At 43.5% G+C, this 16,237-nt stretch overlaps 1 protein-coding gene across 1 annotated transcript in view; it reads right to left on the bottom strand.

The window, feature by feature from the left end:
* The window catches only part of LOC111951398 (ankyrin repeat and BTB/POZ domain-containing protein 3-A-like), a 198,736-nt gene that overhangs the window by 86,087 nt on the left and 96,412 nt on the right, over positions 1-16,237 (bottom strand). The window contains exon 5 of the mRNA XM_023969465.1: positions 11,259-11,424. Within this exon, the coding sequence (XP_023825233.1) occupies positions 11,259-11,424 (166 nt within the window). The remainder of the gene's footprint in view (positions 1-11,258; positions 11,425-16,237) is intronic.

Below are 16,237 nucleotides of genomic sequence, written 5' to 3'. Positions count from 1 at the left end.
CAGAATAATTGGATGAGTGCTTCAAAACAGAGCGCCGCGGGAAGAAATGTAATAGGACAAGGGCAATTACCAATGTCCCTGGACAGCGTTGGGGTAATATGACTTGTGGCTGCTATCACTGTGTCCTCCATCACAATGCCACACTGGGTGGGTCCGTACAACACCGGCCATATGCTCACTTTTCTGGATGCAATTTTACACAAATGCTTGTCCCTATCCAGATCAGGAGCCTGCTAGATTTGTGGTTTTATGGACAATGTTACTTTTCACCGGGCTGTTCTGTCCAAAAAATGGTTTGCCACCCATCCACAATTTGTAAGTTTTGACCTACCCCATATTCACCTTTCTTATAAATCCCATAGAGGAATTCTCTCAGCCTGGCGTCGGAAAAGGTAATGTACGCAACTCCTATGCCCGCATGCCCTCTTCTCCAGCAATGGAGGACACATGTGTGACAAGAGGTTGCCTTCTGTCCAAAGGTTGGATACGCCTATGCTAGGAACGATACTTCCCCGACGTTTGCAAGAGAAAACGTATCTTTTGATTGTGGACGAAGTATGGGCCAGACCCAGGCCGAGAGAAGAGATGAAGACGTAGCTTAGACACTGGTGACTCCCCCCCCCCCTACCAATTTCCTGACTGCCCCCCCGGGACCCCACACAACAATTGTGATTCTTTACTGTATTCTAAAGAATCTACTTTTGGTTTACATATGTTTATGGTTTTGTTGTATGCTACTGTATACAACAGTAATGTTTGGCCTAATAAATATTTTCTGTTTCTACATTGCATTGGTGTTTACAGTGTACTTGTTACCCCTCTCAGCAGATTACTTTCACTGTAGAACATTGTATTGAAATGTAGATATAAGCCTATGAAAGACCAAAGAGCTTTAGATTTAGAACAACAGTGTTTACATGGTATATCCAAAAATGTACTATTATGAAAGCAGTGTTTGCCATTTGATGCAAATGCTTCATTCTGACATGTGTTTATGGCATTTTGAATGCAGTGTTATATTTTGAAGGAGATGTGAGGCATTTTGCATTTTGTGTGTAGAGTTTTGAAAAAAGGAGACAGTTTTGAAAACGTGTGTAAGCAGTTGGAAAAAACTGTAATACGGATTTTGACAAGGTCAAAGTACCTTCTCAGCTGCATCCATTGATGTTAATGATATTGTATGCTCGCTAGATAAAAAGCAGCATTGTTTTGCCTTGTTTATTGACCTGTCAAAGGCACTTATTGTTATTGAACAGACTGTCTCGGTTGGACATGACAGCAACCATAAATTATCTTATGGGCAGATCTCAATGTATTGTTGCTGACTATCAATTCACAATTCCTTGAGGTCAGTAAATGTGTACGTCAAGGGTCCGTTTTATGGTCTACACTATTCACATTATATATGCACTTTATATTGGTTCCTCAGTAAAAAACTGTAAGCTTCTGATGAAAGCACTCTATTTTATTTAACCAAGCAAGTCAAAAACAAATTCTAATTTACAATGACAGCCTACCCTGGCAACACCAGGCCAATTGTGTGCCACACTATGGGACTCCAATCACAGCGAGATGTGATGCAGTCTGGATTTGAACCAAGTACTGCAGATACACCACTCGCACTGAGATTCAGGGTCTTAGACCACTGCGCCACTTGGGAGCTTATTAAGGTAACGCAGAAATCAAAACAAAGTATCCTATAAATTTTTCTAAGCTCTTGTACAAAAACTCCCGTATTACCTCATTGCTAGTAACCTACAGAAGTATGAGATACCTTACAGGCTCACAGTGATGGCTAACTCAAGAGTCCTTCTATCACTACCAATTTAGATAAAATAAAATAAAAATTAGATAAAAATAAAAATAAAAATAATGTTTTGAGGTTGAACTTTAGCAAATATAGTTCGTTAGCACATAGGGCACACCAATTGGTGTCACCTCAGTCAGTATATGTTATACCTGTGCTGGTTGCTATCTCGTTAGTGGGAAAGTGTTTCACCTATGCTGGCCCAGGTGCTATTTAAGAGTGGCCGGCCCAGTGCTCTCCCTGTGTTTATTTCTAGACAAACAGTCCTATATCTGAGTTCCCTGATTTTGTTTAGCTCCACCTTTTTGGTTTGCTTCCTGTCTTTAGGTTTGTTGTGGGTTTTGCATTTATTTGCCTCTCTTGAGAAAATTTAGTGGGTGCTCATGGTGGGTGTCTTTTTAGGTTCTAGTTGTTGCTAGAAAACTTTCAGTGGACACACATATGACTGTCTTCTAGAACCACTCCTAAAACCCCAACTGTTTTGTTTTGGCTGTTGGTAGTGACTTTGTTAGTTCTCTCTTCTGTTTGAGCGACATTCATGATGGGGAACGTAACAAAATGGGGGTTCATCCGGGATCTTGTTTCACTGACATCCACCTTGAGGGGTTATAAGATTTGAAAGTTGCATAAACACAGTCTTAAAAATATTAATAAATCCATTGACTAAGGTGGAAGCATTTGTGGAATACCCTACCTGGGAAATGCTAGATAAATGTACAAAGGCGAATCTACTCGTCATTGCAAAGCATTATGAAATCAAGGTGTTATCTGACGATCCAAAAGCAGTAGTCAGAGTTGATCGGTACTGCTTTGGTGGAGGAGGAATACTTCCAGAGAGGGAGGATGATGAAAAATGTCCTATGGGTAATATGGTGAGTCCTGTAGACGATCAACGTCTCCGGTTTACTAATCACTGGCTTTAACTACCATCATTACGCACACCTGGCACCATCTTTACGCGCACCTGCGCCTCTCCTCTCCGTTTCAAGCCCTTGATAATCGGCCACTAGGATCCGGAACCATCACCACACCACTCACCCTCACCATGGAGTCCATTCATCAGGAGAACTTTCCCTTCTTCATCACTAGTGCACCAGCTCACAAGATCATACTCGGCCTCCCATGGCTCCAATGTTATAACCCCACCATCTCATGGTCGAGGATGAGACTCACGGATTGGTCACCCTAATGCCGGAGGACCTCCTTTCCCGATCCCTCTCGAGTCGTATCACCTGTGGTCTGGGATGTAGATGTGGACATTCGCCAGGCTCTGAAGAGGCAACCTGCACCCACTACATGTCCTCCTGAGCGCATCTACGTTCCCATGGGGAAAAGGTTGCAGCTGTTGACCTGGGCACACACAGCTGTCGTTGCTGGACATCCTGGGATCACCCGTACTAATCAATCTCTCTCCGAAAAGTATTGGTGGCCCACCTTTGCGCAGGAAGTTATTCGCTACATCAACTCCTGTTCTGTGTTTGCCCAACCTAAGTCCCCCCGGCACGGTCCAGCAGGGAAACTCCTGTTACTCAGCATCCCTGGTCTCATCTATCCATTAATATTGTCACTAATCCCCCCCCCCTCTGACGGGTTTACCACCATTTTGGTGGTTATGGATAAATTCTCAAAATCCTGTCTTTTATCCCTCTCTCTGGTCTCCCTACTTCTCTCCAGGTTGCTGAGGCACTGTTCCAGCAGGTCTTCCAGGCATTCGAGGGTGGCTGTTGTCTGTGTGCAGAGGGTCCCTGGTTTCAGCCCAGGTAGGGGCAAGGAGAGGGACGGAAGCAAAACTGTTACATGGGCACCATTTTAAATCAGGAGAATCTCCTCTTTGTAATTATGTAAGTCTGGGCAACGAGCTCATTTGTCATGAATCACTAGACCAGAAATAGTCAGAAGTTTGTATTTTTTCCCTACTTTTTCATTATGCAGACATAATTTTTCCCAGTAGTTTTTCCAGCAGTTTTTTTCCAGTTTCGTCCGGCGAACAGATTGTAGTGGGAAAATATAGATACATTTTTTATGTAATTCTAAGTCAAAACAGGCTCTGCGAATGTTCGATTCCATTAATTTGCTATGGGCTCGTGCTAGTGTTCCAGTTTAGTCAGCCGTTGACTCGTTCTATTGTCCAGCCTATAGATGGCCAGCACCCGAATGGCCATTGAGAAAGCACAATGAGTATACCATTTAGCTAAGCTAAGAATGTCGAGAATAATCAATTCAATAAATGTTGGGTAGTTAGATAGCCTATAGTTAATACTGGCAAGTTTGATGTATAACAACTAACGTCAGGTAGCTAGCTAACATACCGGTACATACTGCTGTAATGATATGCTATGTGGTTCGTTAAGGACAACATAGCTAACAAATTGTCAGCCAACATAACATTTAAGGTAACTTATTTGAAAAGTCATTACTTTATTACATTGAGTAGCAAGCTACCCCTTGGTCGTTAGGGCAAATCTGTTCTGTGATCTGGTCTGTTTTTTTTTTACACCTAGGTCGGCTATCAGACTATTCTTTAGTTAAGGTTGAATAGTCTATTGTTCAGCTATTAGCCCTCCTCCCCAACTTGCAACAAATTATTGTTCCGATCTCATTCCTTTCCCTGTTCCACACGTCATCATTCTGCGCCTGAGTGGCTCGCTTGTGGGCGTGCTGGCAGGATATGGCAGCATCTTCGGTTGTGCGTCAATAATTCTGTATACAGTAGCACATTTGTAGGAAGGTGTGGTTATGTTCACAGGCAAATTGCTATGGAGGTACATTTGTCTTTTTGTCGAGAGCAAAACCTTTTTATTTTCAATCAAAAATAATTGTTCTTAAAGCAACTTTTTCCGACACAAAGGAAGTCAAAACGGACACCTGCGAAGATGGCATCTCAGGGAAGCAGCACTGGGCTGTATTGACGTATCCTAAAAATAATGTCTGCTGCTTTAGATTGAACGGTCATATCTCAGTAATTGTTTACCTATCTATGAAAAAATAAGCTGTTTTCTTTATTTTCAGAGAGCGAGCTGACCAAGGGGTCGAAAATGTAGATATTGCTGTCACGTTCTGACCATAGTTCTTGTGTGTTTTGCTTGTTTTAGTGTTGGTCAGGACGTGAGCTGCGTGGGCATTCTATGTTGTGTGTCTAGTTTGTCTGTCTCTATGTTTGGCCTAATATGGTTCCCAATCAGAGGCAGGTGTTTTGTGTTGTCTCTGATTGGGAATCATATTTAGGTGGCTTGTTTTGTGTTGGGATTTTGTTGGGTGGTTGTTTCCTGTCTTTGTGTTTTCTCTGCACCAGCTAGGACTGTATCGGTTTGCCACATTTTGTTGTTTTGTAATTATTAAGTGTTCACGTTTATCATCATAATTAAACATGTTGAGCACTGGCTACGCTGCGTGTTGGTCCGATCCCTGCTACACCTTCTCTTCTCTTGAAGAGGAGGAAGGCTGCCGTTACAGAACCACCCACCAAACTCGGACCAAGCAGCGTGGCTACGGGCAGCAGCAGCAGCAGCAGCAGCAGCAGCAGCAGCGAGTTCAGGAATGGACATGGGAGGACGAGTTGGACGGTAAAGGACCCTGGGCAGAGCCAGAGGAATATCGCCGCCCCAAAGCGGAGCTGGAGGCAGCGAAAGCGGAGAGAAGGCGTTTTGAGGAGCTAGCTTGGCAGCGTGAGCAGGATCTGGGTTATACCACTTGGGAGGAAATAGACAGGTGCTCGATCGACCCAGGGAGAGTGCCGGAGCCCGCCTGGGATTCCATGGAGCAATGTGCAGAGGGATACCGGCGAATGAGGTTAGCACGACGCGGTAGGAAGCCCGAGAAGAAACCCCCAAAATTTCTTGGGGCGGGCTAAAGGGGAGTGTAGCTGGGTCAAGTAGGAGACTTGAGCCAACTCCCCCTGCTTACCGTAAGGAGCCAAGGATGGAACCAGAGCTAATGAGGGCGGTATTGGAGGTGAGCGAAGTAGAGACTGTGAAGGATCTAATGGGGAAATTGGAGGAGAGAGAAATGAGGGATTTGCTGGTTTGGTGCATGAGGCACGACATCTGCCCGAGGGAGCGTGTCGGGGATTTGATATCACCTGAGTCAGCTCTCCATACTCGTCCTGAGGTGCGGGCTAGCCGTCTGGTGAAGACTGTGCCAGCCTTACGCACCAGGCCTCCTGTGCGCCTCCCTAGCCCTGCACGTCCTGTGCCAGCTCAGCACACCAGCTCTCCCGTGGCAGCCCCATGTACTAGCTCTCCTGTCATCAGCCCAGTACCACCAGTGCCAACACCACGCACCAGGCTTCCAGTGCGTCTCCAGAGCCCTGTTCCTCCTCCACTCATCTGCCCTGTGGTGGTGTCTCCAAGCCCGACCAACCCAATCTCCTTGCGCCCCAAAACGCCACAAAAGGCCTCCTGATCGCTCTCCAAGAGCCTGTAAACGCACTGTTCCCTCTCCCCGCATCTGCGGCCCTGGAGGTGATGCCCTCAAGCCCGGGTCCACCACCAGTGGTAGCCGGTACCACGCACCAGGCTTTATCGAGGTCGCGGCCCCTCGGAGAGGTACCAGTGTGCCCTGTCCTCCTCTCCTCGCCACTAGCGCTTGAGGTGGCGTGTCTACAAAGCCGAGGCTCACCACCAAGGTTCCGAGCACCACGCACCAAGGCTACTGTGGCGCCTCAGCAGTCAGAGTCGCCCGTCTGCCAAGCGCCGTCTGCGCTGGTCCGTGTTCCTGCCCACGCCGTGGCTCGCTGTCCGTACTGCCCAGCGCCGTCTGAACAGTCTGCAGCGTCTGCCCAGCGGCCGTTGAACTGCCCGTCTGCCCCAGCGCCGTCTGAAGCTGCCCGTCTGCCCAGCGCCGTCTGAGTGCCCGTCTGCCCAGGCGCCGTCTAGCTGCCCGCCTGGCCAGCGCGTCTGAGCTGCCCTGCCTGCCCACGGGCAATCTCTGCCGTCCATCATGCTGCACTGCCCGAGCCATCAGAGCCGCCCGTCTGTCCCACCGGTCGTCAGAGCCGGGCCCGCCAGTCAGTAGGGCCGCCAGAGCCCCCAGCCAGTCAGGAGCCGCCAGAGGCCCCCAGCCAGTGCAGGAGCGCCATAGCCGGCCCAGCAGTCAGGAGCCGCCAGAGCCGCCAGCCAGTCAGGAAGCCGCCAGAGCCGCCAGCCAGTCAGAGCCGCCAGAGCCGCCAGCCAGTCAGGAGTTGCCAGAGCCGCCAGTCAGTCAGGAGCTGCCCACGGATACCCCGCCCCTCCCCAGTTCTAGCTGGCCTATGACTGCCTCCAGTCATGAGATCGCTCCAGCTGTCAGTCATGAGCTGCCTCCAGTCAGACTGTACTGCTGCCCTCCAGTCATGAGCTGCCCATTCAGTCCGGAGCTGCTCATTCAGCCCGGAGCTGCCATTTCAGTCCGGAGCTGCCATTCAGTCCGGAGTGCAGCGGAGCTGCCATCAGTCCGGGACTGCCTTCGTCCGGAGCTACCTCTCTGTCCTGAGCTACCTCTCTGTCCTATGCTACTCTCGGTTCGGAGCTGTCTCCTCAGTCTGATGGGGCCCTTTGTGAGGGTTCCTAGGCCAAGGTCGGCGGCGAGGGTCGCCACTCAAAGGACGCTAAGGAGGGGGACAAAGACAATGGTGAGTGGTGTCCTCGTCCAGCGCCGGAGCCGCCACCGCGGGACAGATGCCCACCCAGAACCTCCCCTAGAGTTTTAGGGGGTGCTTCGGAGTCCGCACCTCAGGAGGGGGGTACTGTCAGTTCTGACCATAGTTCTTGTGTGTTTTTGCTTGTTTTAGTGTTGGTCAGGACGTGAGCTGGTTGGGCATTCTATGTTGTGTGCTAGTTGTTCTGTTTCTATGTTGCCTAATATGGTTTCCCAATCAGGGCAGGTGTTTTGTGTTGTCTCTGATTGGGAATCATATTTAGGTGGCTTGTTTTGTGTTGGGATTGTGGGTGGTTGTTTCCTGTCTTTGTGTTTTCTCTGCACGCAGATAGGGCTGTATCGGTTTGCCACATTTTTGTTATTTTGTATTGTTGTAAGTGTTCACGTTATTCGTAATTAAACATGTTGAGCACTGGCTACGCTGCGTGTTGGTCCGATCCCGGCTACACCTTCTCTTCTCTTGAAGAGGAGGAAGGCTGCCGTTACAATTGCCAGATTTTCACTGTCCTAGGAACAGGCCGTGGAAGCTTTATTGCTGGCAAAAGTGTCCATAACCAGATCTAATTACACTGTTCTGTGTTCTTTTTCTCCATGTCTGCCTGTCTTGTTGTACATGGAACCTGTCTCACATGCATTAATTTTTAAAAACTTATAATGTCAGCTGCTAATTTTCAGATTTACACCACATAAACACAGCCATTTTCACTGGACTATCTGTTGTTGCCAAGTCATGATTTCCCTGGGGGTTAGCCTTGCAATAATCAAGTGGTGAGACAGATAGCCCTCTATATTTAAATGTTTCAGGTACACTCCGATAGGTGTCTGCATCACATACAGTATCTTCTATTGACATTATCTTCTATTGCTTGTCCTCATGTCTGTTTTTCAGCATAACGTACTCTGTAGCCACTTAGTGTGGATACCATGTGAGACCACACACACAATAACAGTCTCTTCTTCACTTCATCCCTCTTCCCCTTCTCCCTAAATCCTCTAGGTTATATCAGCTGTTTTGGTGAACTCCTCCTGCATCTGAACTGGCTGACACAGAGGGCGCAGCATGGTCATAGGTGAGATGTCACTTGGTCGAYTCAACAGGAAGTATTATTAAAGAGATGTTTTACATTGAAATACAGACAGAGATGTAGTAGTCCCAGAGTTAATGACCCAAGGTCAGTTTTGCATTTCACCTCCTGATTTAAGATGACTGAGCGTGTTAGAATAAAAAAAACAAGGCTTAATCATGCTCTCTCTATCCATTTGTCACTCGTCTGCAGGTATGTTTTGATGTGAGAGAGGAAGTCAGTCCCGTCATGACCACCTCACCCGCTCTTAAGATAACCTTCGGGCCAACTGATGGGCCAAGGCTGGTTAGGAGACACCGCAATTGTGAGGAACTGAGAGAATATTAGGGTAGCACTGTAATTCATGAATCAAATGGTGTCTGCCGCTGTTCTTACCTCTTTCCTTTTCTGTCTTCTACACCTCTCTCCCCACCTCGTCTTTCTTCCTTGTTTTATAATGCACACCGTATGTGCATTGAAGTACAGATTGAACTTGTGTTTATAATATTACAATTATCATAATTATAATGCATGTATTATGTATTTATAACACCTGGATAATGAACTTCTTTCAATAAAGTGTTTCACATTCTCCACTGGTTGAAATTAAGTATCTCATTGAAATACTATTCTGTGTCCTCAGATTAATGAAGATGAAGGGAGTTAGATATGCATATTTATTGTCTGTATATATGAATTACAAATCAATCATGTTTCTAATTTATTACATAGTTACAATGTGTAATTATTGATGTCCCAGGAGCAGGAGTGGTAAACACTGTTGAAGTGTATAATTGTAATACATACATGCAGACACGGCATCATTCAAATAATGGAGTTTGATATGACTGAAAAATAATGCCTTAGAGATTCATAACTGAACCGCACCTTTTTTTGCCAAGGAAGAGTACATAATCAGTGAATATATTCAATGTACAGGCTACAATGTGGGAATCTCATGCATGGTTATAACTACAGTGCATGTGTATATAGGACTTGCATCCTTGGCACAATAAAGTTATTATATTCTACTCTATCCGTAGGCTTCATTATTGCCATACAGACTTGAAGTTGATACAACAACTATGACAGCTGAGGTTCATAGATTGGTATCAATATTAGTTCAGAACCTAACGTTTTAGGGTCCATACACAGAACGGCTACATACTGTAGCTGGCTACACATCCATAGGCATACAATTATTTTTATCCTCCACTACACAATAAGCAAGTAAATAGTTAGCTAGCTATGTTACTTCAGCTGCATTGCAAGGCAAGCTTACACAATTGTACATTCAATTTGTAGTAAATGCTTTAGCTAGCTAGATTCTTTACATACAATGTTTCACAAGAAGACAGCCTGGTTTGCTGGTTTTCTCAGGAGTCCCTAAAACATTAAACAATACAAATGACAAATTAATTTTCCTAACACTAGCTAGCTGGCTAACGTTAGCTAGTCAGAACTTGCTAAATAGCAATTTTCGTGAATTAACTTCACAAAAAAATATTCACAAATGTTTGTCTCTACATTAACTAACATTCCTCTCAATTGTAAATGTTTTGCTTGACTAGTTATGATGTTATAACAACTTACATCTGGTTCCACCGTAATGTTTTGTCAGCCATCTTTGTTGAAGAACGCCACAAGGCAAGGGTGGTTCGCGTCACAATTCGTCATTGGAACCACTCGATATGATTGGTCATATAAAAACCTTGGGACCCAAATGCATAATGAGTGCTCTAACTCCCCCTTGTGGTGGTCTGGAGCAATGAAGCCGTGACGCTGGGTACCTCTAAATCCCGCGGTGCAAGCTTGCAACTTTTAAAAGAGGAACCACTGTAGACACTGGAACAGTGTTACATTTTAGTGTAAAGCTTTATTCAGAGTGCCTTGCCTGCTAACGAGCAATGACTGTATATGTTCATGGTAGAGACATTGTTGTTGCATTCATACATTTTCGATCTTATGGAGTTCACCAAGTGAGACCCTAAACGAATATGTTACAGCGTGTGTGTGTGTGTGTGTGTGTGTGTGTGTGTGTGTGTGTGTTGTGTGTGTTGGTGTGTGTGTGGTGTGTGTGGTGTGTGTGTGGTGTGTGTGTGTGTGTGTGTGTGTGTGTGTGTGTGGTGTGTGTGTGTGTGTGTGTGTGGTGATAGGCATTCGAGTCTTTCGGGTGAGTGGGCATTAACAAATAAGAGCTCACTAGCATGTGTGAAAAACTAAGCAAAATCTTTCAATGGCATTTTCTCCTACTTGGGATAATTTTAAAAACTAAATAAACTTGAATGTTTTAGCAGACACTTTCATAGTATACAGAGCGACTTACAGGGGCCATTAGGGTTTAGTGCCTTGCTAAAGGGCATATTGACAGATTTTTCAACTAGTCTGCTCGGGGATTCAAACCAGCGACCTTTCAGTTATTGGCCTAATGTGCGTAACCTCTAAGCTACCTTACAAGGAAGCAGCCATGCAAAACGTGCCTAGTTACCTGTTAGTTTTCCATACACCCACTTGCAGTATGCTGAAAGTGTATAAACTGTCGAAGCAGCATAACATTCCCATGATTCCTCCAACTACAGTGTATGATAGAGATTCAAAATGGTCTGAGTCGGTACTTCTATAAAAAAAATTAACATTTGACTTAAGCTCACAGAGAAATCTGGTCACATGTGTAGGTTTTTACTGTACGTACTGTACTGTAAGTGCATGTCGAGCTTGTGTGTCTAATATGTGTAAGTGTGTATCTCTCGGACCTGCTCGCTCATGCTGTTGATACCATCAGGCCCCAGTAGGTTGGCCGCCTGTTTCACGAGGTCTGTCCGGCCACAGTTGAGCATGCGGAAACCCAGGTCCTGCAGAAACTTAGCCTCTGTGGACTCCGCATCCAGCTTCCGGGTAGCACAGATGCAATCGTCTGCCCTGAGGGAGGGATAAGGATGATTAAAACTTCTTTYGGATAGGGGGCAGCATTTTCACTTTTGGATGAATTGGTGCCCAAAGTGAACTCCCTCCTACTCTGTCCCAGATGATAATATATGCATATTATTATTACTATTGGATAGAAAACACTCTGAAGTTTCTAAAACTGTTTGAATTATGTCTGTGAGCATATGGCAGGCAAACTTCCAAACAGGAAGTGAGAATTCTGAGGGTCGATGTGAAAGTCATCACCTTTTCAATTCCCTGTAATATATGGATCTGTTTGCACTTCCTACGCCTTCCACTAGATGTCAACAGTCAGTAGAACGTGGAATGAAGCCTCTAGTGTGATGTGGGGCCGGATGGGAGCTATTTGAGTCAGTGGTCTGGCAGAATGCTAGTTCCTGGTCACGCGCGCTAGTCATGGAATGGCCATGTGTGCCATTACTTATACAGACATGAAGAAATGCTCCGGTTGGAACGTTATTGGATATATATGATAACAACATCCTGAAGATTGATTCTCTACTAAGTTTGACCAATTTATTCGACTTGTAATATAACTTTTTGAAGTTTTCGTCCGACGTTTGCTTTCACCTGCGCCAGTGTTTGGACATGTGTACTACACATGCTAGCTAAAGTTGCTAATTGGACATAAGTAATGGACATTATTGAACAAAAAAAACGATTTATTATGGAAATAGGATTCCTGGCATTGCATTCTGATGAAGATAATCAAAGGTAAGGGAATATTTATGATGTAATTTTGTATTTCTGTTGACTCCAACATGGAGGAGAAATTTTGCTTTTTACTAGTTTAAAAAAAATCTGACACATCGGTTGCATTAAGAACCAGTATATCTTTAATTATATGTAAAACATGTATCTTTCATCAAAGTTTATGATGAGTATTTCTGTTATTTGACGTGGCTCTCTGTAATTACTCCGGATATTTTGGAGGCATTTCTGAACATGGAGCCAATGTAAACCGAGATTTGTGGATATAAATATGCACATTATCGAACAAAACATAAATGTATTGTGTAACATGATGTCCTATGAGTGTCATCTTATGAAGATTATCAAAGGTTAGTGATTCATTTTATCTCTATTTCTGCTTTTGTGTGACTATCTTTGGCTGGGAAAAATGGCTGTGTGTTTTTTGGATTTGGTGGTATCTAACATAAATATATGTTGTGTTTCGCTGTAAACATTTTAAAATCGGACACGATGGGTAGATTAACAAGATGTTTATCTTTCATTTGCTGTATTGGACTTGTTTATGTGTGAAAGTTACATATTTCTAAAATAGTTTTGAATTTCGCGCGCTGCCTTTTTCAGCGGAATGTTGGGGGGGGGGGGGGTTCCGCTAGCGGAACGTGTGTCCTAGAAAGGTTTTAATACTCATGATTCCTTCAACAAATTGACCTTTTACACATTCATATAGCATGTTGAATGCTACCATAAATATCAAATTGCAAACTACTACATCATCAAAAGAGGGAATCTGCCACAAATGATGATGGATTCTAAAGATCTCGTGTGGTGATCTGGTATATAATGCTACACTTGCTTTGTGCATTTCCTAAGGCAGTTTAAACACATGGCAGTAATACTTTACATTAAAACAACCCAAACAATAATGATTAGTGCATATACAGTACCAGTCAAAAGTTTGGACACCTACTCATTCAAGGGTTTTTCTTTATTTTTACTATTTTTAACATTGTAGAATAATAGTGAAGACTCGAAACTATGAAATAACACATATGGAATCATGTAGTAACCAAGAAGGTGTTGAAATCAAAATATGTCACAGTTGAAGTCGGAAGTTTACATACACCTTAGCCAAATACATTTAACTTCTTCTGGCTGCAAGCACGACGTCGGTACACTTATGACAACAGCCAGCTCAAGTGCAGGGCGCGAAATTCAAAATATATTTTTTAGAAATATTTAACTTTCACACATTAACAAGTCCAATACAGCATTTGAAAGATAAACATCTTGTGAATCCAGCCAACATGTCCGATTTTTAAAATGTTCTTCAGCGAAAACACCACGTATATTTATGTTAGCTCACCACCAAATACAAAAAAGGACAGACATTTTTCACAGCACAGGTAGCATGCACAAAACCAACTTAACTAACCAAGAACCAACCAAACTAACCAAGAAACAACTTCATCAGATGACAGTCTTATAACATGTTATTCAATAAATCTATGTTTTGTTCGAAAAATGTGCATATTTGAGCTATAAATCAGTTTTACATTGCAGCTACCATCACAGCTACCGTCAGAAATAGCACCGAAGCAGCCAGAGTAATTACAGACACCAACGTCAAATACCTAAATTCTCATCATAAAACATTTCTGAAAAATACATGGTGTACAGCAAATGAAAGACAGGCATCTTGTGATTCCAGACAATATTTCCGATTTATTAAGTGTTTTACAGCGAAAACACAATATAGCATTATATTAGCTTACCACAATAGCCAGAAACACAAGCCATTTACCAGCAGCGAAAGTTAGCGATCGTAACAAACCAGCAAAAGATATATAATTTTTGACTAACCTTGATAAGCTTCATCAGATGACAGTCCTATAACATCAGGTTATACATACACTTATGTTTTGTTCGAATATGTGCATATTTAGAGCTGAAATCAGTGGTTATACGTTGTGCTAACGTAGCATCTTTTTCCCACAACGTCCGGATATTTTTCTGCCACTCACATATTCTGACCAAATAACTATACATAAACGTTACTAAAAAATACATGTTGAATAGGAAATTATAGATACACTAGTTCTTAATGCATTCGCAGTGTTAGAATTCTAAAAATAACTTCATTACGACATCCAGCTTAGTTATAGCGAGAGAGTGCCCAAAATCTGGGGGCAAACTACTAGTACAACATGTTCGACAGATATATGAAATAGCATCATAAAATGGGTCCTACTTTTGATGAGCTTCCATCAGAATGTTGTACAAGGGGTCTTTTGTCCAGAACAATCGTTGTTTGGTTTTAGAACGTCCTTTTTCCCTCTTGAATTAGCAAGCACACTAGCCAAGTGGCGCGAAGCTCTCCTTCCTGAACAAAGGCACACAACGCAACACGCCTAACGTCCCGAATAAATTTCAATAATCTAATAAAACTAAATTGAAAAAACATACTTTACGATGATATTGTCACATTTATCAAATAAAATCAAAGCCGGAGATAGTAGCCGTCTATAACGACAGCTTTCCAGAAGGCAATACCAGGTCCCTTCTCGCGCGTTCCAGAAAACAGGAAATGGGTGACACGTCATGCCAAGAGCATTTATTCCACCTCAGACCAAGATAAACACTCCATTTCTTCTCTCACTGCCTCTTGACATCTAGTGGAAGGTGTATGACGTGCATGTATACTAATACGTATCATGCCCATTTATAGTAGCAGGCCCTAGAACAGAGCATCGTTTCAGACTTTCCACTTCCTGGTCAGGAAAATTTGCTGCCAAATGAGTTCTGTTTTACTCACAGATATAATTCAAACGGTTTAGGAAACTAGAGAGTGTTTTCTATCCAATAGTAATAATATATGCATATTGTACGAGCAAGAATTGAGTACGAGGCCGTTTGAAATGGCGACCTTTTATCAGAGCTACTCAATACTGCCCCTGCAGCCCAAACAGGTTAAACTCAGTTTTTCACAATTCAAGACATTCAATCCTAGTAAAAATTCCCTATCTAGGTCAGTTGGTATCACCACATTAATTTAAGAATGTGAAATGTCAGAAAATAACTAGAGAATATTTTTTTTGCTTTATATCTTTCATCACATTCCTAGTGGGTTAGAAGTTTACATACACAATTTGTATTTGTATTAAAAAGTATTGCCTCTTGGGTCAAATGTTTCGGGTAGCCTTCCACAACATGTTGGGTGAATTTTGGCCCATTCCTCCTGACAGAGCTGGTGTAATTGAGTCCGGTTTGTAGGCCTCCTTGCTCGCACACGCTTTTTCAGTTCTGCCCACAAATGTTCTATAGGATTGAGGTCAGGACTTTGTGATGGCCACTCCAATACCTTGACTTTCTTGTCCTTAATTAACTTCTTATGGCTTGGGGGCAGTATTTCGACGTCTGGGTGAGAAGCGTGCCCAAAGTAAACTGCCTGTTACTCAGGCCCAGAAGCTGGGATATGCATATAAGATTTGGATAGAAAACATTCTAAAGTTTCCAAAACTGTTAAAATAATGTCTGTTAGAATAACAGAACTGATATGGCTGCCGAAAACCTGAGGAAAATCCATCCAGGAAGTGGGATTTGTTTGATGTGGGTATTTTCAATTGAATGCCTATAGAGTATTGAATGGGTTAGGACCCAGATTACAGTTCCTATGGCTTCCACTAGATGTCAACAGTCTTTAGACATTGTTTCAGGCTTGTTTTCTGAAAAATGAAGAAGAATGAGACCTTTCTCTCAGTGGACTGTAGAATCATGTGGTGCTGGTTTTGCGCATGACCGAGTGTGCGACCGAGTGCGCGCCCTTCATTGTTTTTCTTGTCTATTGAATACGCTATTGTCCGGTTGAAATGTTATCGATTATTTAGACAATTGACAACCTGATGATTAATTATAAACATTGTTTGACATGTTTCGACGAACTTTACTGGTACTATTAGGATGTATTTGTCTGCATGTTTTGACCGCCTGCAAAACACCTGCAAAAAAACAGTACCTGCAAAACACCAGTCTCAACGGCAACAGTGAAGAGGCGACTCCGGGATGCTGGCCTTCTAGGCAGAGTTCCTCTGTCCAG

The sequence above is a fragment of the Salvelinus sp. IW2-2015 genome, linkage group LG3 (assembly GCF_002910315.2).
Source record: "Salvelinus sp. IW2-2015 linkage group LG3, ASM291031v2, whole genome shotgun sequence".
Lineage (NCBI taxonomy): Eukaryota > Metazoa > Chordata > Actinopteri > Salmoniformes > Salmonidae > Salvelinus > Salvelinus sp. IW2-2015.
This window is presented reverse-complemented; position numbering and strand designations above follow the sequence as displayed.